The 23,537-nt window shown below is 50.0% G+C and overlaps 4 protein-coding genes across 6 annotated transcripts; 2 read left to right on the plus strand and 2 right to left on the minus strand.

Annotated features, from left to right (window-relative positions):
* Positions 1-30: 30 nt before the first annotated feature.
* CTNS (cystinosin, lysosomal cystine transporter) lies at positions 31-7,033 on the plus strand. 2 transcript variants are annotated; one of them, XM_018919462.2, is made up of 11 exons: positions 31-387; positions 565-638; positions 1,391-1,469; positions 2,020-2,104; positions 2,194-2,297; positions 3,168-3,299; positions 4,020-4,119; positions 4,210-4,329; positions 5,390-5,560; positions 5,764-5,881; positions 6,221-7,033. In XM_018919462.2, the coding sequence occupies exons 1-11, from the start codon at positions 41-43 to the stop codon at positions 6,349-6,351; spliced, it is 1,461 nt and encodes a 486-aa protein (XP_018775007.2). In that variant the 5' UTR covers positions 31-40; the 3' UTR covers positions 6,352-7,033. The 2 variants fall into 2 exon arrangements, with proteins under 2 accessions (XP_018775007.2, XP_009093033.1); XM_009094785.4 differs by having other exon boundaries at positions 157-299.
* A 144-nt stretch (positions 7,034-7,177) lies between these two features.
* TAX1BP3 (Tax1 binding protein 3) lies at positions 7,178-10,917 on the minus strand. The gene is made up of 4 exons (XM_030233307.2): positions 10,806-10,917; positions 9,344-9,463; positions 8,991-9,068; positions 7,178-8,768 (listed from the first exon to the last, which is right to left on the minus strand). The coding sequence occupies exons 1-4, from the start codon at positions 10,842-10,844 to the stop codon at positions 8,631-8,633; spliced, it is 375 nt and encodes a 124-aa protein (XP_030089167.1). The 5' UTR covers positions 10,845-10,917; the 3' UTR covers positions 7,178-8,630.
* A 72-nt stretch (positions 10,918-10,989) lies between these two features.
* EMC6 (ER membrane protein complex subunit 6) lies at positions 10,990-11,806 on the plus strand. Its single transcript, XM_030232166.2, has 2 exons — positions 10,990-11,157; positions 11,256-11,806. Exon 2 carries the CDS (start codon positions 11,298-11,300, stop codon positions 11,628-11,630), a length of 333 nt encoding a protein of 110 aa, XP_030088026.1. The 5' UTR covers positions 10,990-11,157; positions 11,256-11,297; the 3' UTR covers positions 11,631-11,806.
* Positions 11,807-12,321: 515 nt separating this feature from the next.
* On the minus strand, positions 12,322-22,610 carry P2RX5 (purinergic receptor P2X 5). 2 transcript variants are annotated; one of them, XM_009094784.4, is made up of 12 exons: positions 22,385-22,610; positions 19,642-19,792; positions 19,214-19,285; positions 18,193-18,268; positions 17,769-17,865; positions 17,323-17,403; positions 16,709-16,847; positions 15,985-16,121; positions 15,628-15,721; positions 15,064-15,129; positions 14,638-14,720; positions 12,322-14,268 (listed from the first exon to the last, which is right to left on the minus strand). In XM_009094784.4, the coding sequence occupies exons 1-12, from the start codon at positions 22,519-22,521 to the stop codon at positions 14,193-14,195; spliced, it is 1,209 nt and encodes a 402-aa protein (XP_009093032.2). In that variant the 5' UTR covers positions 22,522-22,610; the 3' UTR covers positions 12,322-14,192. The 2 variants fall into 2 exon arrangements, with proteins under 2 accessions (XP_009093032.2, XP_018775002.2); XM_018919457.3 differs by lacking the exon at positions 15,064-15,129.
* Between the last annotated feature and the right edge of the window lie 927 nt (positions 22,611-23,537).

Consider the following 23,537-nt stretch of genomic DNA (forward strand, 5'->3'; position numbering starts at 1 on the left):
AGCTCTGCCCCCCTCACGGACCCGCTCCGCCACACCCAAGATGGCCCCCGGGGGCGGCCGCAGCGACGCGGTGGGCGCTGGGCGGGGAGTCCACAGGCAATCGCCTCACGTGAGAGCTGAAAAGGGAAGAACCGGGACGGCGCGGGGCACTGAAGGGGGTGGGTTGTCGCCCGCTCCCCGGTACCACCGCCTCGGCAGCGGCGCGTTCCAAAGCACCGCGCACCCGGCTCCGCCAGAGCGCCGGAGCGAAGTGCGGCAGGACTACAAGTCCCAGCGTGCATCGCGGCACGCCGCCAGCGGTGAGGGTCTGGCGGGGGCGCGGGGGCTGCCGAGATTTGTAGTCCCGCGCGTTGGGTGGGGTGAGTCCGTCACTGGAGCAGCGCTGAGGTAAAGATGTGCCCGGGACGGGGAGAGCGGTGCCCTCCGAGGGGAGCTGAGGGTCCCTCGGCCGGGCTGGGGCCGTGGTGCTGCGGAGAGAGCTGCGTGCCGCGGCTTCCAGCGGAGGGGATGGGCTGTGTGGCCGTGTGGGTGCTGAGGAAAGCTTCTCCCCTGCTTTTTCCGCAGCTTTTCCACCATGAGGACGCGATACCTGCTCCCCGCTCTGCTGAGCCTCTCGCTGGCGCTGCTGGGGCCTGGCGGTGAGTGTTTGGTCAGCGCAGCTTGGGCCCGCAGGGCTCCGGATCAGTAAGAGATGGAAAAGGGCAGCTCTTTAGTTATCCCATTACATCTCTCCAGGGATACGTGTGCCATGCTTCATATCAGCTCTTCTCTCACGCCTTACCTCGACTTCTTGTGCTCCTACACTGTACTGAGGTTGTGCGCCTCGTGCTCCAAAATCACTTCTGCAGATTGAAGAGTGCCTAGGGTGAAGTCAGTGATGAACTGGGGAGCTCCTCTGCACACACATAACTTCTTACACTCTGTAATATGTGGAAACAGAAAAAAAAACGTGTCCAGGCCAACCTGTATCTCTCTCTGTTTCTGTAAATGTACATTCTCTTGGACATCTGGATACTTGGATTGGATTTGTGGCCCAAAAAACAATATTATATTAAATTTGGGGCTTTTATGACTCCTAGATCACCAGCATCACATCAAGAACAGGGTGGTTTTGCAGTACCCTATAACTTTCCCTTGGCATGAACTTTTGTTACACTTTCAAGCATTTAAATTACTTCCTTGCAACACGTTCAAGTGACAGTTGTATACTTCTCTTTTTAAGTTGCTTGGTTGCCCCCTTTGCTTTTCATTGTGTGAACTTGTCTGATTGATCTGATACTGCAGGGATCAATGGGTAAAATATCTATGGCACAAAAAAAGTAGGTTGTTCTTCTCAAGGAGCTGTTCATAGTAATTGAGATTTGTCTGGATGTTTTTTCCCCCCCCACAGATGGAGCCATTGTGTTGTCAGTCCCTGAAGTGGTTTCTCTAGAAAGTGGAAGTTCAACAAACGTCACTATCTCTCTGAGGTAAAATCATGATTGCAGCTTTACTTTCCCTTTGGAACACAGGCTGTCCTCCATAAGTGAATTTACAGTTCCTCCCTTTCTAAAAATTGATGCTTAAGAGAAACTTACATTTCCTAGAAGGATCACGTCCTGGACAAATGCTCAGTGGAGTTCTTTAGGAAAGTTGTGTAGGACTGTGTCACTTGGAAAGGTTTTATTTGTTTTGTTTTGTCTTTCTGCTGTAATTTCTGTCTTCCATCACCCCAAGTACATGTGCCTTGTTTCAGCAAAGGGTAGAGCACCAGGACAGGATAGAATGGGACAGGATCTTTTGGTGACTTTGCCACTTGTGTGGAGAAGAGGGAGGTACAATGTGGCCATCACTGGATCAGATAAAAGAACCAGTGCAATATCACACAGTTTGGTGCTGATTCCTCTGAGTGTGAGGCAGGTTCTGTTGTGTGTGGGTGCTCATTGCTGAGAGCATCTCATTGCTGAGATGCTCCCCTGCAGCCCTAAAGCAACCTCTGAGCTCAGGCACCAGCCTAACTTGTTTTTTCTGCCTTCTCAGGGCTCCACTAAACGAGACACTGGTGATAACTCTTAATATTACACACTCCTCAAAGCACAGCACCATTGTTGAACTTCCTGATGAGGTAAGTGAGAGCACAGACTGTAACCTTATGCAAAAAGCTCCTGCTATTATGGTGCAACTCCTCTCTCTTCCCTCTGCTCTGCCTTGCAGGTACAGTTCCCCGCAGGTCACACTGAAGCAAACTTCCAAGTGAAAGCAGATGATGTGGGACAAGTAACAGTTTACCTTTATCCCAATAATTCCAATTTAACTGGGTGAGAAACTCTTTTTTTTTGTTCTGTTTACTTTTCTGTAGCTTCCTAGAAGTTGGGGTAACTATTCCTAGGAGTTAAATGGGACATGGGTGGGATGCAGTTAAGAAGATTGGTAACCCTGCAGCAAATCCCCAAGTACTCAGGTAAATAGAGGGCACAGAAGCAGAGTGGTGTCTTAGATTTAATTACAAGATGACTGAGTTCTCATGGCTCCTTAGTCTGGTTTTATTAGTGCCTCCCAAAAGTAGGAAGAGCATGTGGCAGCTTTTCTGCTGTGGGGAGAATTTGCCTGTCAGTGTCGGGTGGGATGCTGTTCTTACTGTGCAGGATTTGTTCTGGACTTCCTGGGGTGTGTCAGTTAGGGGAGCCCTCTCCTCACAGATGCCAGTTCTGCCTCCTGGGAGGAGCCTAGTCAGATGGAGAAAGCTGGACTGTGTTTGCTTGTGGCTCAGCTATTACTGAGCAACAGGGTGCTCCTGTTTTACTTCCTTGTTTTGCTTCTGCTTTTGAAACTCGAGGCGAAGGCAGAGGCGAGCACGTGGAACGCTCACAGGGCAGCACGATCACGAGGGTAAGGAGTGCAGCTCTGCTCTTGCCTAACAGACCCTGTGCTGAGAGAGGGGAAGCCACAGGCACAAAGTGACCTTTGGGAGCATTCCCATGGTAGAAGGATGGAAAGGAAAGACTCAGGAGTGGGAGGTGTCCCAAATATAACAAGGTCACAAATGAAAAGGGGAGCAAGCTGAACCCAACCGAATCTTTATTGTCTTGTCTCAACACCTGGACTCTCTTTCCTCTCTCAGAGAAGAACAAGATAAAATCTCCTGAAAAAAGCTTTAATTAACTGATTCTTCTTGCCTTAACCGTCAGGCCTAGGATTCAATTTCAAGTGATTCACAGCATCATAGTGAGATATGCTGATGAGGTGATTGGCTGGATCTATTTTGTTGCCTGGTCCATCTCCTTTTATCCTCAACTCTTTGAGAACTGGCGACGGAAAAGGTAAAGAGATGTGTTTGCAAGTCACTAAAGCACTTCTGCAAATCATGTTCATAGCTTCAGCTTCATCTGTCTTGGTTATTGGGAATTATCCATGGAAAGATGGGGAAAAGGTAAAGGTAGGGTCTGAATAATTGCAGCCCCAGTGAGATTTTATATATGCAGGTTAGAGGGAAACCAAGTGCATTCTACAAACACCTAATCCTAAGGTTTGGCATCCAGTCTGAATTTGTGATAGAGGAGACTTCCCCATTCCTTTTGGTGCCATGTTGTAAATCATCTGGCTGAGGCAGCTGTGATGGTCACTGTCAAAGATTACCAGCCTCGAGAGCTTTTTCTCAGACACCTCCGTGTAATGTCACATTAGGCCAGCTCCCTTTGAGCTAAGTGACTGGAAGTAGGAACATTATCATATATGAGAATGCAAGCATTTGATCTGGCAATGATGCACTTGTGCTTTATGGATTCAGGCTGGAAGGGCTTTATCAGACAGGCTGAACTCATGGAGGGGTGCAGCTAAAGAGCAGAGACACAAATTGATCCATGAGAGCTTTCACCCAGCTTCCTGATGAACTCACAGCATTGTGTGGTCGCAATGCCTGCAGCTTTTGCTTACACCAGAAACTGCTGTAAATCAATACATTCCAGGATCAATTTGTCCCTGGAGCTGCCTGTAACTCTCTAATCCATGTTTCTCCTTTTTTTTTTTTCCTCCTTCTCTAGTGTTGTTGGACTAAGCTTTGACTTCATAGCCTTAAACCTTACTGGCTTTATAGCATACAGTGTGTTTAATGTTGGGCTCTTCTGGATTCCCTTGATTAAGGTGAGCATGATTCTCTCTTAACACGTGCTGGGCAGAGGGTGCAGAAGGGAGTGAAGACACGAGGCTGGTTTTGCTTTCTCTTACCTTTAGGAGGAGTTCCTGGTCAGTTATCCCAGCGGGGTGAACCCTGTGGCCATCAATGATGTTTTCTTCAGTCTCCACGCAGTAGCCCTGACCCTCCTCACCATCATTCAGTGCTGCATCTATGAGGTGGGTCCGGGTGCTGGGCTCACCTGTGGGCTCTGCCAGAGCTCCCTCTGCCGGGCACCTCCCTGCTCTATTTGGGCTCCAAAATCCCAAATTCCCTGCACTTCTACCGGCCTTTTCAAGCCAGGCTTCATAGTCCAGCTGCCTTCAGCTTTCCTGAGCTAGGAGCACCTCCACTAACCTTATCTACTTCAGCCTCGTGGATGTTCCAAGCTTATAAGTAAACTCCTTAGGGACTCAAAATAACTGAGGCAAACAGCCAAGTTCATAAAGTTCCCAAACAGATCTCTAGCCAGAACATAGATTACAGCTCTTCACAACACAAATGCTTTGCTGTTTCTTTAGAGCATTTTTCAAGCTATGATAGGACTTTAGATACTCCCTGCAATTCAAACACATTTTTTTCAGCTGCTTTCCTAAAACAGCTGTAAATGCCCTTTCATAATTCACACCTTTTCAATGAGACTGATTGATTGTTACAATCAAGTGATTCTTACTTAATCCCATTGATTTTTCCAGACAGGTGGTTCTTTGTTTGATTTTCATTGTAAAAACCTCTCATCTAAACAGATCAATTTTCTCTAGATGGTAACTGTTTCTCTCTTTGGGTTCTTTCTCTGGTCATGCTAAATCTAAAACTGTAACAGCCCATCTGTCATCATTGCCAGGTACTACAGATTTTTCTAGTGAGGAATTAGAAAGCAACCATAAATCTTTTACCATAATGATATTATCAGCCTTTTGCACATACAGGAACTCTTGATCTCATCAGGTTGAATTTTGGAGATTTGTTGTAGTGTATGCACCATAAATACTCAAGGATACTGTTCCCCCTTGCTCAGGGACAGCAGTGTTTTAAATGATTGATATGAATATTGCTCATCAGCTCTTGCAAACTTCCAGCTGGTTGCTGTAGCACTTGCTTAATTTTAAAGTTCTCCTTGTGGTACCAGCCTGACTGGTAAAACAGGTTTGGAGTGTAGTGCTGCAGGGTCCTGAGCAAACTGTATCTTTGTGTCTGGAGATGTAACCTGGCCAAAATGAACCTGTGTTTGTATTTCAGAGAGCAGGTCAGAAAGTATCCAAAGTTGTTGTTGGACTCCTGGCACTTGCGTGGATCTTCACCTTCACAACACTGTTCCTGGCTGCAGCTGAGGTGATGACATGGCTGCAGTTCTTGTTCTGCTTCTCCTATATTAAGTTAGCAGTCACACTGATCAAATACTTCCCACAGGTAAATCTGAATTATTCTGCTTGCATTCCATATCCCTGCCACCCTAATCCTGCAGTGTGTGCTCTTGAAAGTCTGAAGAGACTAAACCACCAATGATTATTTATTAATAGTGACAAACCAGTAGAATTGTACTGAAAGCTGCTTGAAAGTGAATCCCAAATGTCTGCCATGACACTCTGACTGACTGCTTGTCACACTCCCAGGCCTACATGAACTTCCGTCGGAAGAGCACTGAGGGATGGAGTATTGGAAATGTGTTACTGGACTTCACTGGGGGAAGCTTCAGCCTTCTCCAGATGTTTCTGCAGTCATACAACAACGGTAAGCCTGGAACTGAGGTACTGGAGCCTGTCCTAATGGGTGCCTGTCTTTATATCTCCACTGCAAAGCAGATATAAAGCAGGTTATCTCAGAAGAATGATGCTTGTGCTGCGTTGTTGGGAGCTGCTCTTATAGGAAGGATAAAGAATCTGTTCATATTCCCTCAAGCTATAAAATAAAGTAGCTATCCTGAAGAAACCACAGAAACAGTTATTAATTAGTTTTGCATAAGATGTGCACTGCAGTCAGTCTTATGAGTGTCTGAGCAGTCCAGGTAATAGACATGAACTTCTCCTACACTTGAGGAGTCAAACTTAACTCTAATTTTGTGTTTGACAGATGAGTGGAGGTTAGTCTTTGGAGATCCAACCAAGTTTGGCCTGGGTGTCTTCTCCATCATCTTTGACATCGTTTTCATGGCCCAGCACTACTGCCTGTACAGGAGACGAGGGTATGAGCCTTGTGAATAACAAACATCACTTGTGGAGACTCAAACTTTAAACTGAACTTGGCCCTACCCTCTCTGAGGGCTTTCAAGATTCTTGCTGCCCGTTACCAGAAGTGCTGATTCTGATCTGTGACTTGATCCTCTCTGGGCTGGAACACAAACTGTTGCCTTGCCAAGCACTGGCTGCCAGATGCCTTAAGGACAGCAAGCTCTCAGCTGCACATGGGGGACTCGTGCCTGTTGGAGCTGCACACACAGCTCAGAGGGAGCTGTCCAAGCAACACGTGGCTCTTTTTTCACCAACCACAGGGAAGAGAAAGACCAAAGTGATGTCTTTCTGATTGGAGGTGAAGCACAAAGAGCAGAGTTCTGTCTTCCAAAAATCTGAGATCATGTTTAAACAACCACTTAATGTCTTTAAGTAATGACTGAAGACTGTCTGTGGATCCAAGTGCTGCTGCTGACATTTCCCAGACAGCTCACAGTCCACCACCACTCAGGCTGGTCACAGTGGTACATCACAATAATGAAGTTGTAATAAATGCACAACTATTACAATTTGAACTCTTTATTAAAAAAATCCTGAAAACCAGAAGCTGTATTCTTCTCTCACTGAAAGCTCTTTCAAAGGTGCTAAGACAAGTAATTAACAGGAATCTGTGCATTTATACTTGAATGCTTAGAACCTAATGTATCTTTCTAGATCCCAGGTGAGGTCTGACAGTTCCCCACCAGTTAAACCAGACCTTACTGACCTCACTAATTCCAAAATCTACCCTTGAGCCAAAAATGGTCACAGCTAGAAGCACCCAAGTGATGTGGCACTCTTAAATGTAAGGAGAAACAGCTCAGGAAAACCAACTTTGTTTTATTGTGTGTAAAATCAAGTGAAAAAAGCAGTACAAATAGCAGTGTATCTTTATAGTAACAAAAATAACTCCAACTGGAAAGACTTATAATTTACTACTGAATTCTTAAGTAACAAAATTCCAAAGCAGGATTGTAGTAATTCCAGAGATATAAAATTGATAAGTAGGCATCTGCTGGTGTGCACAGAACAGTCTGAGATGCATCAATCACAAGGTACATGGCACAGCAGTAAGGTACTGAATAAATTAGTCTGCCACCTCCTCGTGCTCTATTTACAACAGCTTACCCCAAGGCTGCTTAAGGAAACTATAGATATGTATAGATCAACTGAAGAGGATTAAAAACTCCAGGTTTTGGATAATTGTAAAGCTAACTGGCTAACAAACCACAGGATGCTAGATTGTGGACTCAGGATTGCAGCAAGAATCTTCAGACCTGTGGCATGTTGATTTAATCCAGTTAGTATCCTACTAGAGGTTTGAATTTGGTCAAGAGGCACTTCTGCAAAATTACTGGCATATTCATCTCTTCCATCCAATAAATCATTGATTTAAGCAAAGTCTTCTAAAAGACAAACCAAAATCCCTCCTCTTTCAAGTCTGATAGAAGTGGAATGAAGGACTGAAAACTCTACAGTTACAAGCAGCATTTCTGGTAAGTTCAGGAACATTGTTTTGTTTCCTGCTCCATATTCTTTCCAATTAAACTCAATTTATCTGATGGTACAAATTGGAACAAGGAGAATTCAGGTTTTACCCTGCCAGTGAGGTTGAACTGTAGTGTCCATGAAGTTGTAGTGTATTTCACAGGCATTGATAGAACACTCGTGTGTTCCTCAGTTTTTTCTTGCCTGAAGAGGCTGCTTTATCCAGGGAATCTTTGCAGGAAACTGTAATGCCCCAAACCCTTCAGCCACTCTCTATCTTGCAGACAGTGAAGGATTAGTACAGTGCTCCTCCCCACAGCACTGTGCAGCTCTTAACTCTGGCATTTGAATTTGGTAGCAGTGGGGGGGACAGGACAGCTCCCTTCTAAAAGCTTAGGCACAGCAAACCCTCAGGTCTCCCACAGCAGAAATCACATTTCCTCCTAAAAGAGGAGGCTTTTGTGCTACAGAAGAATCCTGTCCAAGTTAAGGCTTTTCCAGTTGCTCTTAGATAACTTGGGTCTGTCCTGTCCTGAAAGCCATGTCTACAGAAGTCTTGCCATGTACCTGCAGGGCAGACTTTAGAGAAGCATTTTGCTGAGGGGAGTATTGTTTTACTACTGCCAGTTACACCAGAAGAAGTTAAAATAAAAAAAAAGTAGTGTTTACCACAGGTAGGAACATGCACTCCTTCCAGACAACCTGTTCCAGTCTAATCGTTGCTTCTTTCTTTGATACCAGTCTATAGATCTCCCTCCCCACACCCTCCCCGGCTGGATGATGGATTAGGACATCATGGATTGCTGCACAGCCTTCTGCAGGGACTGCCTGGTCACCAGCAGCCTGACCACCTCCTCATTCCTTTTGGTCAGCCTCTTCCTGGCCTGGTCATGGGTCACCATTGTCATATCCCAGCCATTCACCTGGAAAAAAACAAACCATAAAATTAGGCAGGTGCAGGGACTCCCAGGTGTCCTGTAACTGTTCTGTCAGAACCACGGAGTGGATATGGTTGTGCCACAGCTCAGTTTATTTATAAACCCCACAAGCAGTCCTGGGAAGCACCCAGATTGTTTTCCCCAGCAGATGCTTCTCTGCACTGTGCAGTTGGTACTACATCAGTACTGTCTTATTTTGGTGCTTACCTGCATGATCTTATCTCCAATCTGGAGTCCTGCAACTTCTGCTGGGCCTCCTGCTGTCACCCTTGTTACATAGATACCCTGAAAAAAAATTGAGTGTTCATTTCCTAAATGTGGGAGGATTCAGTACTCAAGGGCCATTTGACAACACAAAAATCTCCATAGTGTATTATGAGATTTTAGTTAAAAACATGCTTGTGCAGTGCTGGAAAGTAGAAAAGGTGGAGAAGTCACCTAAATAACCTCAGCCAGCAAGTGGTAATGGGGCAAGAGAGTAACTGTGGCAGAGGGCAGATGATGATTTGGGTATCTCTGCCTTTGGGAGAGGGAATTGCTACAGAAAAAGATTGTCTGACCTTGTCAGTCTTGTCTTCAGAGAAAGGATTCTGAGTAGGGTCCTGATCAATGCCACCCCCAATGCTGAATCCCAGAATCAAATTGTCACCTTGACGAAGCTTATGTATTTCAATTCTTTGCTGGAAAGAGAAAGAGATCAAATAGCTGAGCATTGTGACGAGTGGAAGAAATTTCAAGTGCTTTGCAGACACTGATATCTCAGATCCAGTTAGATTGTCTTTCACAGAGATCCCACAACACAGCCTAGCCCCTCAATTACTCAGAGCTGTCCTGCCTGCCCAGAAATAGAAAGGAACAACACTAAAACCAGAGCAGGTCTCTGTAAACATGACTCATGCCTTGATAAGCAGCAGTCACTCAAGCCCAGCCTCATCTTGCTCGTTATTCACATGCCTTATGTTCCTGCTAGTCCTATCAGCAGAAATAACAACCTATTATTAGGATGGTTCTTTTTCAGGATAACTTTTGTAACCCGGGGCAGGTTCCTCACTGCCCGATGCACAAAGGCATCTCAGCAGCTTTGTGCATTATGTCAGCACTGTAGAAATGCCAGCTGGTGCAATTCCTGAGCCAGGGTGAAAAGCCACGGTCTTAACTGACACAAAAACCTCTCAAAAGGCGCTTCGACCCTGTCTGATGGAAGATGTTCCTGCTCTTTGCAGCGGGGTGGATGAGATGACCTTCATGGGTGCCTTCCAACCCAAACCATTCAGTGATTCTCCTCCCACAGCCCTGTCACACAGACCCTGAACTTCCCCGCTGAATTCCAAACATCCGTGTCCTCAGCGGGGGCACCCACCCAAGCACAGCCCAGTTACAGACAGGGGAAAGCAGAGAATCCCTCCCTCGCACTGCGTGCTGATTAAAGCCATTATCTCACTCGAAAAGCTCTGCTTCCTAAACCCCACCCGGACACGCAGGTGCTTATCCTGCCCCTGCCCGCAGAGGGGGATCCGCACCGACACGGGGCTCGGCTGCCGCACGGTGCCGGTACCGGGAGAACGCGAGTCAAGGCAGATTCGCCCCCTCTTCTCTCGAGCAGCCCCGGGGGTCGGTCTCTCCGCCAGACAGTTTCCCCTCTGTTCTCCCACCCGGTATCGCGGACGGAGAATCTGACAGCCGGGGCGGCAACCGGGGCCGGCGGCGCTGCGGACCGAGCGGCCGCGCCCTTCGCCGGCGGACCGGGGCTGCCCGGGCACCTCCGCCCTCCGACAGCTCGCAGGGCGGTACCGGCCGGCACCGGCACCCGTGTGCCCATCCTGGCCCGCACCCTTAGTGCGCTCCTTCCATACCCGCGAACCGGAGCTGCCCGGGGCGGCACCTCCGCCCGCTGACAGCGCCCGGGCGCCACCGGCATCCCCCTCTCCATCCCCACCAGCAGCCCCCTGCACGGTATCCCCCGAAAAGCGTGGCCGGCTGGCCCGGTACGAACGCAGTGCCCGCCCCTCCCTGCCCGCTCACCACCACGGCCGTGACCGGCTGCCCCGGTACGAACGCCATGTCCGCCCCGTCGCCGCCGCCGTCCGAACAAAAGCGCCTCACCCAGCCCCGCCCCTCGCTCCCCGCCAGCCAATCCGGCCCCGCCCCTCGCTCCCCACCAGCCAATCCGGGGGCGCACCGCCCACGGCGCACCGCCGGCGCGGCCGCGTCCCGTCGGTCCCCTGGCCAAGATGGCGGCCGGGCGGTGGCGGCGGCGCGGTCGGGGCGGGCCGGGCCCGGCGGGCGGCCCGCGGTGACGGGAGCTGTGCGGGGTCTCTCGGCGCAGTGCGAGGCCTGACGGAGCGGCGGGGCTGCGCGCCGCCGTGGATGAGAGGTATGGAGGAAGGGGAGGACGGGCGGGAGGGCCCGCGGGGCTCTCCCGGCGGCCTGAGGGCGGGCGGGCTCGTACAGCGCGTGTTTGCTTCACCTCAGTGTCGGTGCGAGCGAGGAGGTGCCCGAGCCCGGCGCGGAGCCATGGCCGCCGTGGTGGCCAAGCGCGAGGGGCCGCAGTTCATCAGCGAGGCGGCGGTGCGGGGCAACGCGGCCATCCTGGACTATTGCCGCACCTCGGTGTCCGCCCTGTCGGGCGCCACGGCCGGGATCCTCGGCCTCACCGGCCTGCACGGCTTCATCTTCTACTTCCTGGCCTCCGTCCTCCTCTCCGTGCTGCTGGTGCTGAAGGCCGGGCGGCGGTGGAACAAGTACTTCAAGTCGCGGAGGCCGCTGTTCACGGGGGGGCTCGTGGGAGGGCTCTTCACCTACGTCCTGTTCTGGACTTTCCTGTACGGAATGGTTCACGTGTACTGAGCGGCTCCGCCGCTACCGGAGCTGCAGGACTGTTGCCAAAAGTCACTACACAATAGGCCAGCTCACTTTCCAAACTGTTGTCCGTGGCTCGTGTCGTTAATGCTGTTGGTAAATTATGTCCAAGTACGAATTAATCAGTAGCACTGTTCTAATTAAACTGAATGTGAAGCACCGTTTGGATGCCTCCTGTATTTGTTTCCTTGTTAAGGGGTAATTTCTGTCCCTAAGAGCAGGCACAGCTGTGGGGCTTGATTGATATATAGTCCCTTGTATCTTTTGTAGTTTGAATACACACACCAGTTACAATCCCCTCTGGATGTGCTGCCTGTCCCTATATGCAAATATTGGACCAGTAACACAGCACTCTGAAATAACCAAATTATTTTAAAATCATTCCACTGACCCAAGAAAATAATTAAGTGGATGTAAAGGTTTGCAATAGAAACATACATGCAAATGTTCTCTTCCCTGACTGCCATCAGTAAATGGCACTGTCACAGGTGCTTGTCACTGGTCTCCAGAAAAGCCACAAAAGGGGATAAATCCATCACCCACAATCCAGGTACTGCCTCTCCTATAGCCCTATTCCTGCAAAAATAAGTGATTCATTGATTTGCTTATGTCACTATCACCACACCAGGTGGTGTGACCTGAAAAAACACTTACAGAACACTCCCAGGGAGCACTGGCCTAAAGTGACACATTTTATTGCTGAACATGAAACACAAGGAGAAAAAAAAAAAGTCAAAGTCAAGAAACGAGCTCCTGAGAAGGAATCTGGTTATGTTTTATTAACAGCAGGGGTTGTAGGAGTTGTGTTACACAGCCTAAGGAGAGGAAACATTCTGGGGGATCTGGGGGGCCTGGAGACTTAGATTCAGGAAATAGCTTTGGTCCTCTCACAGGAGGATATTTTGGCAAGTTAAAACAATGCTTTCAGCAGAGCACAGTCAGCTTTGCACGTCAGGAGGAGCTGCTTGCTTGCCAGTGTGCCAGGCCCTGTGTCACACAGGGGGTTCACTGTGTGTTTCACCATCTAGAAATTACTCAGCTCCAATTAAACCCTGACAGTGAAAAGCCTGGTGGGAACTCTTGTGCAGTTCCCCCCGTGGTGACTTGTGTTTGCCTTGAGGAGAGACTCCTGACACGGAGAGAAGGTTTTGGGTGAGATCACAGCACCAAAGGTACATGGCTTATCCTAAATGAACTCCACTGTTTAATTCTATTTTCTAGCCCCATTTTTGGCTCACTACACAGAAGGAGAGTGGGGGGAACTAGACTGGGTGGGGTTTGCTGTCAGTGGCTGGGTTCAGAGTTTGCCACTGCTAACAGAGGTGAATTTTAATTTAGGATGAACCTGTACCTCAGAGTAACGACCTTAAAGAAGCTAAAGCTGAGGTGGGTGTAGCTGCTGGTGCCATTTGTGCAGACACTCGATGGCAGCAGCTCTCTGATGCCACCCTCAGATGCTGCAGCAGGAGCCCTTTAACTTTTGGTATTCAAAGCATGCACAGAAACATTTAATCTTCATCAGGACAGCTCCCGGTCAGTGGTGATGGGGCAGCATGTACAGAACACAATGATATTCCCTAAGCCCTTTTCTGACATTGGTTACATCCTGACATGAGATGAATGGACAAAATGGGCTGCAGGGAGACTGATTCTGCTGAGAGAGAAGCACTTGTGTTTCCTGGAGGTCACTGGTGTTGAAGTAGCAGGCAGATATGTTCTGACTTCCCTGCTGTTGGTGTATTCGGAGGAGGCTGGCCCAGCCCGTGGCCCTGGCAGAGCTGCCTCTCTCAGTCTGCAGCCCAGGGTGCTGCGAGAAACAGAGGCACTGAGTGCCCATCCAGACCTGCCCAGCATGAGAAATCAGGCAGTGGTGCAGCAAGGACAGTCCTGTGCAAATGCAAGCAGGCACTGAAGGAAGGAGGCAGAAGCTGTGCAGTGCTCGCAAGGCCACGTTGCTGCTCAGTGCATTAATAAGAGTGACTGTCCCCCCTGCCTCAGGCCCTGCAGGATCACAGCCCCTTCCCCAGCCCCAAGAGCTGCTCCAGTGCCACATTTCCCTGCATTCCTGAGCACAGCAGTCCTGCTGCTTCACACTTGATGTCACATCATCACCCAGGCAGGAGCTGGAGGCGGTGGCTGCCACACGGAGCAGAGCAGGAAACAGGTTGGGTTTCAGCTTCAGCCCTTCCCAAAGTGCTCCATCACAGCTTTTCTCCACATGGAAGCAAAGCACAGCCACAGGACAATGCTGGCTATTGGCATAAGTACAGATATATCTATCAGTGGATATAAAAACATTCATATGGTGCCTTCTTTGTCCTTTTATAAAAATCCTTTTATAAATCCATAGTGACGACACACGTTGCAAGCTCAGGATCCCAGAGAAATCTCAGGGAAGAAAGGCAGTCTTTGGAGAAGTTGTTTTCCCTCTGGGAATCCTGATCATAGCAGGCCTGATCTGGGGCATGTCCACCTCCCAGTGCTGGTGTGATGCCACACCTGTGTGGAGTTCCTGGAGCAGGAGTCCAGCTGGCAGAGCCTCTGCTGTGCCTAGAGCCCATCAAGCTGCTCTGGGCTCTGGTTTCCATTCAGCGTAGGGCTCGACAAGGACTTCCTGGAGTTGGACCTGGGGAAAGAGGGACAGGATGAGCAGCCTGGGATTGTTTCAGGAGGCAAAAATGTTCCCAGCCAGGCCTGTCTCACCTTACCCAAAGGCCCCTCCACATCTCAGTTTCACAAGGCTCTTGGAGCTGCCCCAGTTCCACCCTCGGTCATTAGGGACCAACAGCACGAGGCCATTGCCAGTCCAGCCATGACACAGCAGCTGCCTTTGCTCCCCAGCTCACTGCAGCAAGGAATTACAGGGGAAGCCAATAATTTGGCCAAAATAATTTGGAAGAATATATTTCCCTGGAACTGTACTACTGTATCTCCTCCTATTTCTATCTCTCATAACAAAAAGCCATGATTTTTAACACAAAGCCAGGCCACTTACTTGACTTCCTCATACTTTTTGCCTCGATAAAAGTTACTCTTTTTGATCAGATACAGCAGCACCAGGTCACAAAAGAAAGCTCCCTGCAAAGGGAAAGAACTGCTGTTTTATCTTTGAAACAGAAGAGGAAGTGTTTTGATGTCATTAGAAATGAACATTAATTAAATAATAATTTATAAACACTGTAGAAGCAGTGTTTTCCTTCATTCTCCATGCATTTTCCAGGGTATGCATATATAATATACAGCCTGTGTGGGTGTTTAGACTACCAGGTTTATTAACAAATGCTTTTAAGACAGGACACAGACACATACCTGGCTGAGTAGTAAAGATTCTGCTGGAGAAGGTTTAAACCCCCCATCCCATTCTCATCCCATCTGGGGTCTGGGTTCCCTGGGGTTACTTTAACACAAAACATTCACTTACAGCTCCCATGAGTGCCAGCCCCGAGCTGATATTGATAATGGTGGGAATGATGTTAAATTTCCCTGCCTGGAAGAACAAAGGTCATGAAGTCACCACTGAGAGAACAACCCACAAAACAAACCCAAGGGTGTGGTACTGCCCTGGGGAAGCTGCTGCTGCCCCTGGGTGCATTTTGTTCCCAGGCACAACCACGGAGGATTTGCAGTGAGCAATCTTGGAGGCTGAAGGTCTGTGTGTCTTAGATCTGACTGTCCCTGGCTGCATTTCTGAGCTTGCATCATCCCTGGATTAGGCTTCTTTTCTCTCTGCAGTGCTTGCACATGGAAAACAAGTCTCTGAGGTACATTTATTTCTGTTGGGCTTTACATGAGCCTGGTTTTAAGTAGAGGAGGTGCAGGCTCAGCTGCACTGCAGGTGATCTCGCTTACATGGGCATTAGCTCCACATGGATGGATGGGAAAAGCCCTTCCCTACAACAAGCCAGAGAGGCTGTCCTCACCTCAGAGCTACCTCCCCCCACTTCCTTTCTCTGCAGGCTCTGGCACATCCTGGCCTGGCCCTCACCTTGCCATTCACCATCACATCGAAGCGGATTCCGTAGGCTTTAATGAGCGTCCGGTAGTCGACCCCCTCAGCATCCCGGTAATACTTGGCAAACCTGGAAAACAACAATGCTGGCTTTAATTCCACCTGCCCCTCTGAAGTCTCTCATCCCTTCAAAGAGATCTGTTCCCTTACCAAAGCCAGCTTTAGCCTGCTAGGAGCACTCCCTACCTCTCTCCCTCCTCTGCAGTGCTCTGTGCTTGGCTGCAGCAGTGCCTGGCACAGGCTGGTGCCACTCCACTGCCAACCTCCAGCACCTGCAAGCCCAAGCAGCCCAGCCCAGCTGTGGTTCTGCATTGTGCCCTCCTCTGTACCCACCTGAAGTTGTACCCAGAAGAGATGGAGGTTTCTGCAGACTTGTTATCCAGCCGGCTAAAAGAATAGTGAGGATTACATTCAGAAGGGGCTTTATCAAGATCACAGTTCCATTCAATCTGAATTCCTATCACACCACCCTTAAAAGAGAGAGACAGGGTGAGTTGTTTAAGCTTAGTTCAGTTAAAGTGTCTTCAAAATTTGTCAGACCCTTGGGCAGGCTTTCCCCAGGGGCAAGAAGCAGCTGCACTTCTGGTCAAACAAGGGGGCACACGCTCCTGCCTGGGCTGAGTTTAGGTGTGTGACATTAATGCTATCATTACTCTACGACCCCACTTCTCCCTGTGCTGGTATCCTGAGGTTTCTCATCCCAGGACATTGATTTCATCCCACACTTCAGTGGGGAAGATGATCTTTTATGCAGGGGTGGATTTCCAGAGTTCTGGGTTTAAACCAATGGTGTGGTAATGTTGAAATTAAAAAAAGAATCCCTGCTGGCAGAGCAGCAGTTTAGGCAAGCCTGAATAGAAACAAGTGACCCAACCAGCTCTTTTAGAGACCCCCATTCCCTGGGGACAGCATAAATGTGACCAGCTTGACTTTAAGCCCTGGCACCGCTGCAGTGCAGTGCAGTGCAGGAGGCAGCTCCCTGGGCAGGCACTCCTCAGAGCCTCCCAGAGAGCAGTGAGCCGGCTGGGAACACCCACGAGCCCTGGGGCACTCCTACCTGCAAGGCCATTTCCTGGAAGTTGCCCCCAGCCCAGCGGACGATGTTGCCCAGCACGAAGATGGGGCAGTAGGGATGCTCCTGGCTGTACCGACAGCTCTTCAGGTAGGACTCGTTGTCAGTGGCCAGCACATTCATCCTGCACGTAGGAAACAGGGAAATCCACCTTGGCTCCTTCTTTGCTTGCCTTCAGAGCCTGCAGCAGGGCTGCAGAGACAAGAGGCTTCTCCAACACCCTCTGTGCACAGCAGCCTCATCACACTGAGGGCGTCTCTGCTGCTGGGGAAAGCAGTCTGTCCCCCAAAAATGATCTCCTGGCCAGCTGAATCTGGGCTCAGGAAAGGACTCACACAGAATAGATTGCCAGACTGCTCCAGGGTGATCTGTTTTTCTCAAGGGAAAACAACAGAATTCTAGAAATGCCTGTCTGAGCCCAGGACAAGAGCCAGAACCTGCACATTTCTACAGTGCCTCAGTTTGTTCACATTGCAGCAAAGGCAAACTAATCTTTTTTAAATTTACTTTTTTTGCCAGCCTTGTCCAGGAACTTTATTTTTCTGGAGGAGGGGGAATATCTATTGAGTAGGAGCAGCTCAGGAACCTGTGGCACTTACTTGGAGAACTTAAACTTGGGGAAGCGAATGGAGTTCTTGATGTAAACAGTGAAGTTTTCTGCACTGCCCAGAAGTGGTTTCCTGCAAGAGAAGGGTTTGTTCTCTGTCTTTGTCCCCTGCCCACATGTGAAATCTTGAACTGCCATTTTAGAAGCAGCTTTATCCAGTAGGTTGGATGGCACCAGGCCAGCTGTGCCACTTCCCCCACAGTGCCAGCAAGGGGTTGGTGAGGAGCGTGCAGGTCCAGGGGACACCCCAAGAGCTGGGAGCAGCCAGGGAGAGAAGCAGGGAGAGCAGAGGGCCAGTGCTGCCAGGGGGAGCCTTGCAGAGCCCACTCCTGTACTGAGCAGCCAACATTCCAGCAAGCACCCAAGCAGAAGGCACACAGGAACTGCCATGGGTGACACACAAGCCAAGGAACTCAAGCTTGGAAACCAGACACGTACTTGGGCTTGGATCTTTTCTCCACTGGGCACCAGGCCAGTATCTCACAAGTCCCTCTGGTGCTGCCCTTGTCTTTCAAACAACGGCCAGTCTTAACCCCTGTGGGCAGACAGCACAGAAAAGGTCACACCAGCAGGCACTCCTCTCCTTGCCTACAGGGCATGTGAGAATAGAGGGTTTTCCCTCTCCTCCCTGCTGTGAAAGGGCCTCTCAGCTGGAACAAACACCCTCTTGTTGTGCCTCTCAGCAGCCTGGGGTTCCCTGGCCCAGCCACCACAGAGCTGTCAGCAAGGCAGGGATCTCAGTAAAAGAGAGGAAAGGAAAGAAAGGCCTTGATGCTCTCTGCATCAGAGATCTGGGGGGTGAACCCAGGCTGAGGGCTCTGAAGGACACCAGACACAGCTCAGACAGGGACATGTCCCTTACCATTGCCAGCCACCACTGCTTCCCCTTCCAGGCAGTCTGTGTCCCTGTCACACAGGGCATCAGGAATGCTGGCACTCTGCAGAGGGGAACAGGACACAAGGGACAGTGTGACAGGACACCAGAGACACAGGAAGTGAGGTGGGTTCTGTGTGAGCACTAAAACCACACAGCTGAAGTGGTAACTGGGGATCATGCAAACATATCCCACCACCAGGAGCACCAGCACTCAGCCACACCCTCCCAGTTTTGGGTTCTGCTCAGTCTGGAGAGGTGCAGACTGAAAAAAAACCAACATCAGTACTCACCAAAACCAGGCAGGAGCCCACTTTGCTTTAAGATAACCCTACCTTGGGTCTAAGCCACAAAGTTCTCTGGCTCAATGTGCCCCTGTGCTGGCTGCACGGCCACCAGAGGACAGCAGTGCCCTGACCAAGCCAGCTGTGCTCCTGGTGTGACATGGAAAAATCCTTCTGCTCCATGGACAAAAACCCTTCTGCCCCATGACCAGCCACACCCCTCCTCCCCGGGCTCCAGCCCACTCCAAACATCTCCACAGAGGATTTTCCACAAGCACCTCCTGCCTTTGGCCTTCAGGGCATGTTCTGGAAGGTGCTGAGCAGCCACCCCGTGTCTGGGAGGTAACCAGAGCCTAAATGTTCAGCACTTTCCAGGATGGGGCTCTTAAAAAGTCTCCTTTCCCCATAACTACCCCGAGTCACATCAAATTTGTTTTCCCAGGGCCTTTTCTAACCCTGAGCAATCACTGCCTGGTCTCATCTCCAGCTGGGCAGAAATTCAACACCACCGAAAGTCAGGAAGTCTCTGCATGATCAATGCCTCTGGAAATTAAGACAGCTGAGCCTCCCAGCTTTACAGTAATTTCCCAAATTAGCTTTCACACTACAGGAAAAAATACTTGTCTTTCATCCTTCCTTTCTTTGTTGCTCCAGAAGTGTCCTCTGTCAGCTCTTAGCCCCAGTTTTGCAGGGGTCTGGGGGTCAAGGGGTTCAGTTCTTCCTACCTCAGCACACGTGGCTTGTCTCTGGTTTGGGGTCACAATCAGATTGGTCATGACAAAGAAGACACTTTCACCCTGCAAGAAACAAAGAGTTAGAAAACTTGGTTTACTCTCAAAGTACTTGTAAATAAGGAGTATGAAGCTCTTTTCAGAGAGAGCAACCCCCTCTCCCCACGGCTTTTCAGGCTGAGAACAACATCACCCTTTGTGTGGATATTTGTTTGGGTGAATCCCCTCCCACTGTGGGTGCACACACACCCATGAGAGCCAGCCCACGGTCCTGGGGGGAGGCAGAGCACCCCCAGCATCTCCAATAAAAAACTCACAGCAGAAAACCCCTTCCAGCATCACTTTCTTGTATCCCAGCTCCTGCTAATTCACAGGGAAGACCTGGATAGATCCCTTCAGCACCCACATGGGGTGATGCCAACCTGGGGAGGGATGACATAGTCTGCAACATCCCAAATCCTCTCCCCCAGCTCCGAGGTGTTGGTGAAGGCCACCCCTTTCAGCTTGGTGATGACAGAGCTCTGGAGGGATGTGTCTGTGTCCTGGTAGCCTTTCTTGACCACAAACACCCACCTGTGTGAACACAGCAGCGTTAGGGGCAGTCAGGGAATGAGTCAGACACAGAAATTCACACCGAGGTCAAATCAAAGCATACCACTGACACCAAACCCTCTGACACTGCTGCTGCTAATAAAGGGTGAACTCCTGGACACCAGCTGTGCTTGCCAACAGTGAAGGAATGTGTAATAACAGGTCATGAGCTAAGAAACCAAAGCCTCCCTCTGTGCTACACTCAGCAACCTCAGAAAGGGAAAGGAAGAGCAGGGCTGTGTCTTTCTCAAGAGGAAAAACAAGAGAGGCTTTTGCAGGTTCCCAAGTGCAGAACTCTCACTTGAGCACACAGACCCTGAGCTGCCAGCCAGCCACACACCAGGCTGGGAGAGGGAACCCCTGCAGCTGAGCTGGGGATGCCTGGCAGGAGCCTGCAGGGGATGTTCCCAGCTGGACCCAGCTCCTTTGTCAGCCAGGGTGATGGGAACAGACCCTGGGAGAGCTGCAGCCTTGCTAAGCCATCCAGGGAAAGGCTTTGCTTCCTCCTCTCCACTGGAAGCAGCAGGAGTTCCATTTCCATGGGTGAAAACCTCTGGCTGGCTCAAATGAAACACTTCCAGCTCCCCCACAATACTGCTAAAATCACCTGTCAGGACAATAAATCACCCTTGAAGAAGCTGAGGGTGAGAGGGGCTGAACCTGTGGCACAGCTCCCCTTTTCAGGCTCTCCTGCCCACAGGCAGGGGAAGGGGCTGGGCAGCCCTGGTGGCACAGAGCCCTTCACCTGCCACATGTGACAAACCTGCACATGGACACTCCCCACTGTTACAAAGACATATTAGAATACTGGCTTTTCAAAAATATTAACATGGATGCTATATGGATAATGTCAAAGTAACTTTGCTGTAAAGATATAATTTCTATTTCTGTTAGAGTAGTGAAATAGCTGACAGAAGTATTCTTGTGTTAAACTGCCTGCTTGGTTGGTAGGTTGGGATAACATTCAATGAACACAAGAAGACCCCTGGTATTGATATTCCAACTGACAACTCTTACCATCAACAGAAAACATGGACCAAAGCCCAAACTGGAGGTGATGATAAGAATGGACTAAAACCACAACCAGGGAACACAGATGCTCTGAAAAGGCAGCCCTGAGGATGAGCCCTGCTAAACAATTCTTGGAAGGTGTTAACTGGTTTGGGGGAAAGTTTCAAGATGCCTGGTTGTTTATTCACATGCAACAGGCTGATGCAATAGAAATGGTACAAAAAGGTTGTTTCTGAAATGGGCAGGGTGCTCTTGGTGGAATGCCAAGAGGCACCTGGCCATTAAACCATTTGCTTTATTGACTTTGTCTCCTGTTGTCCATAATTAGACTTTTAAATTTCTACAGGAAGAGTGAGCCTTGTTTTTCACACCCACCCTGGGAAGTTTCCTACTCTTTTCCCAAGAACAATGATCTCCTCTCCCAGGAGGGCTCAAAAGCAGATCCTTGCATTTTCTACAGTGAATCAATGGCAGCTGCATCCCAGAAATAGTCCCGGAGGGTCTGATGATCCCTGTGCCCAGCCTGTGAACAGGGACGTGTCCCTGTGAGCCCAAGGCACAGAGGGGTCACTGCAGGGACCATCAGTGGCGGTGCCAGGGGTTTGCAGGAGGCCATGGATGCCAGAGGAGGAAAAGAACCCTGCCCTGTCCGTGCTGTGTCTCTCCCAGCCCTCAGCAGTTCCTCCTCCAGCCAGCCCTGCCAGGGAGCTGAGGAGCTGCTCTGCTCACTGGAGCAAGCTCTGGGACTGCACAGCTTTCTATAAATACACCCAGCACCTAAAAATGACTCTGCTATATTTAATCAGTGCAAACACGAGGTGTGGGAAAGGTGAAGGGACCAGAAGCACAGACAGTGAGGGGACAGTTAGGTGTCACAATCTAAAACCCTCAGAAACTCAAGAATGAGCAGCACAGGCTGGATAACTCCAGGTCTGAGCCTGCAGGCACTGGTCACACACCAGTGTGCCCAGTTTGCTGCAGAACTGGGCCTTCCCCAGGCTGTTCCTGAGGCAATGCCCTGCTCTGGAATGAATGCCAAGCAGCTGACATTGCTGCTGCCTCAGCCCCCACAGCCTGGCTGCTGCAGCCCACTCCAGCTTGGAAATCCCCCATTTTCTGCTTGCTTCCCTCCCATCTGCACCTGAGCAGGTCGAGGTGCAGTGCAGAGAACACAGGAGTGCCCCAAGGCTCAGCACCAGGGCTGATAATGCTCATTTGTCCTGAGGAGTCACACAGGAGGGTTTGGCACCCTTCCCACAAAATATAGAAATAAAGGCATAAATAATGCAGGACAAAGCCATAGTCACTGAGTCTATTTTTAACCCAAGCTTAATCTGAAAGGAAGGGCTGAATCTAACCATCCCTAGCAAGTGAAAAATCAGTCATAACCTATCAGACACTACAAAATGCAGCTGTATAAACCTGTCTGATTAACTGCATTGAAATCAGGCTGGCACTGTGTGCAGAGTGCCCTAATTTATCTTTATCCCAGCAAAATCCATCCTTATCACAGCAAAATCCATCTCTATCACAGCAAAACATGAAGCAGAGGGTGATTCTTACCCCACCAGGTAAGCCAGGATGGAGAGCTGCACCACTCGGTAGAGGACCCCAACCTTCTTGTTCTTGGCAATGACGTATTTCTCGGTTTTGTAATCGAAAAGAGACAGAAATAAAGCCTTCCAAGCCACCTGCCCCATGCTCCCAGCTCGCTCTGTGGCTGGAGCAGGCACAGCTCGCACCACCCACACGTGCAGTGCATGGAAACCTGAGACACAGCCCTGCTCTCCTCCTCCTCCTCCTCCTCCTCCGGCAGCAGCTCAGTCAGGAGCCAGCAGCTGCACTGTCACATCCTTCCTGAGCTGCTTTCCAGCTGATTCATCCCTCGGGATAGCCCCTCTACCCCTCCAGGTTTGATTCTCTCCCAGCAGAAAATGTTTGGAATGAAATGTGTCGGAGCACAAAGCCTGTGTCACACTGCTGACACGGGCACAGAGTGGGCTGGGCTGGAAGGGACCCACAGGAACCACCCAGTCCAGCTCTCAGCCCTGCACACACACCCCAAAAATCCCACCCTGTGTTTCCCAACACTCCTGGGCCCCTGGCAGGCTGTGCCCCTTCCCTGGGGGAGCAGAGGGTGCTCAGCCTTTTCCTGATGTCCACCCCTGACCCAGCTGCAGCCCTGGGTGCTGTCACTGTCACCTGAGCTCAGCTGCAGCATCCAGGGGGACACAGGGACAGCCTCCCACCATTTCTTAGTGATTAAAGACTTTCCTCAGCCCTTACAGGATGACAACACATTGGGGTAAATTTTTGATTTCTTAAACGTTTCTCTGAGCAATGAGAGCCAGGGTCCTTGAGGGTCAGCCAAAACACCTGCCTGGTTCCCTCTCCACACCAAAACCCAGATGAAGAAACTCATGGATAAATTCTTCATGTGCCTAAGGATAAATCAGTGCTTTCCAGGAATGGACATGAGCAAACAAGCACAGAGGGTGAGCAGCCTGGGTTTGTTTCAGGAAGCAATGTGGGCAAGAGGCTCCCAGCCAAGCCTGTCTCACCTTACCCCAAATGTCCCTCCATGCAGGAAAAGCTCCAGCTCTCAGTTCCATGAGGCTTCTGGAGCTGCCCCAGTCCCACCCTGGGTCCTGAGGAGCAGCACCAGGCCAGGGGCAGTGACACAGCAGCTGCCTCTGCTCCCCAGCCCTCTGCAGAA

The sequence above is a fragment of the Serinus canaria genome, chromosome 19 (assembly GCF_022539315.1).
Source record: "Serinus canaria isolate serCan28SL12 chromosome 19, serCan2020, whole genome shotgun sequence".
Lineage (NCBI taxonomy): Eukaryota > Metazoa > Chordata > Aves > Passeriformes > Fringillidae > Serinus > Serinus canaria.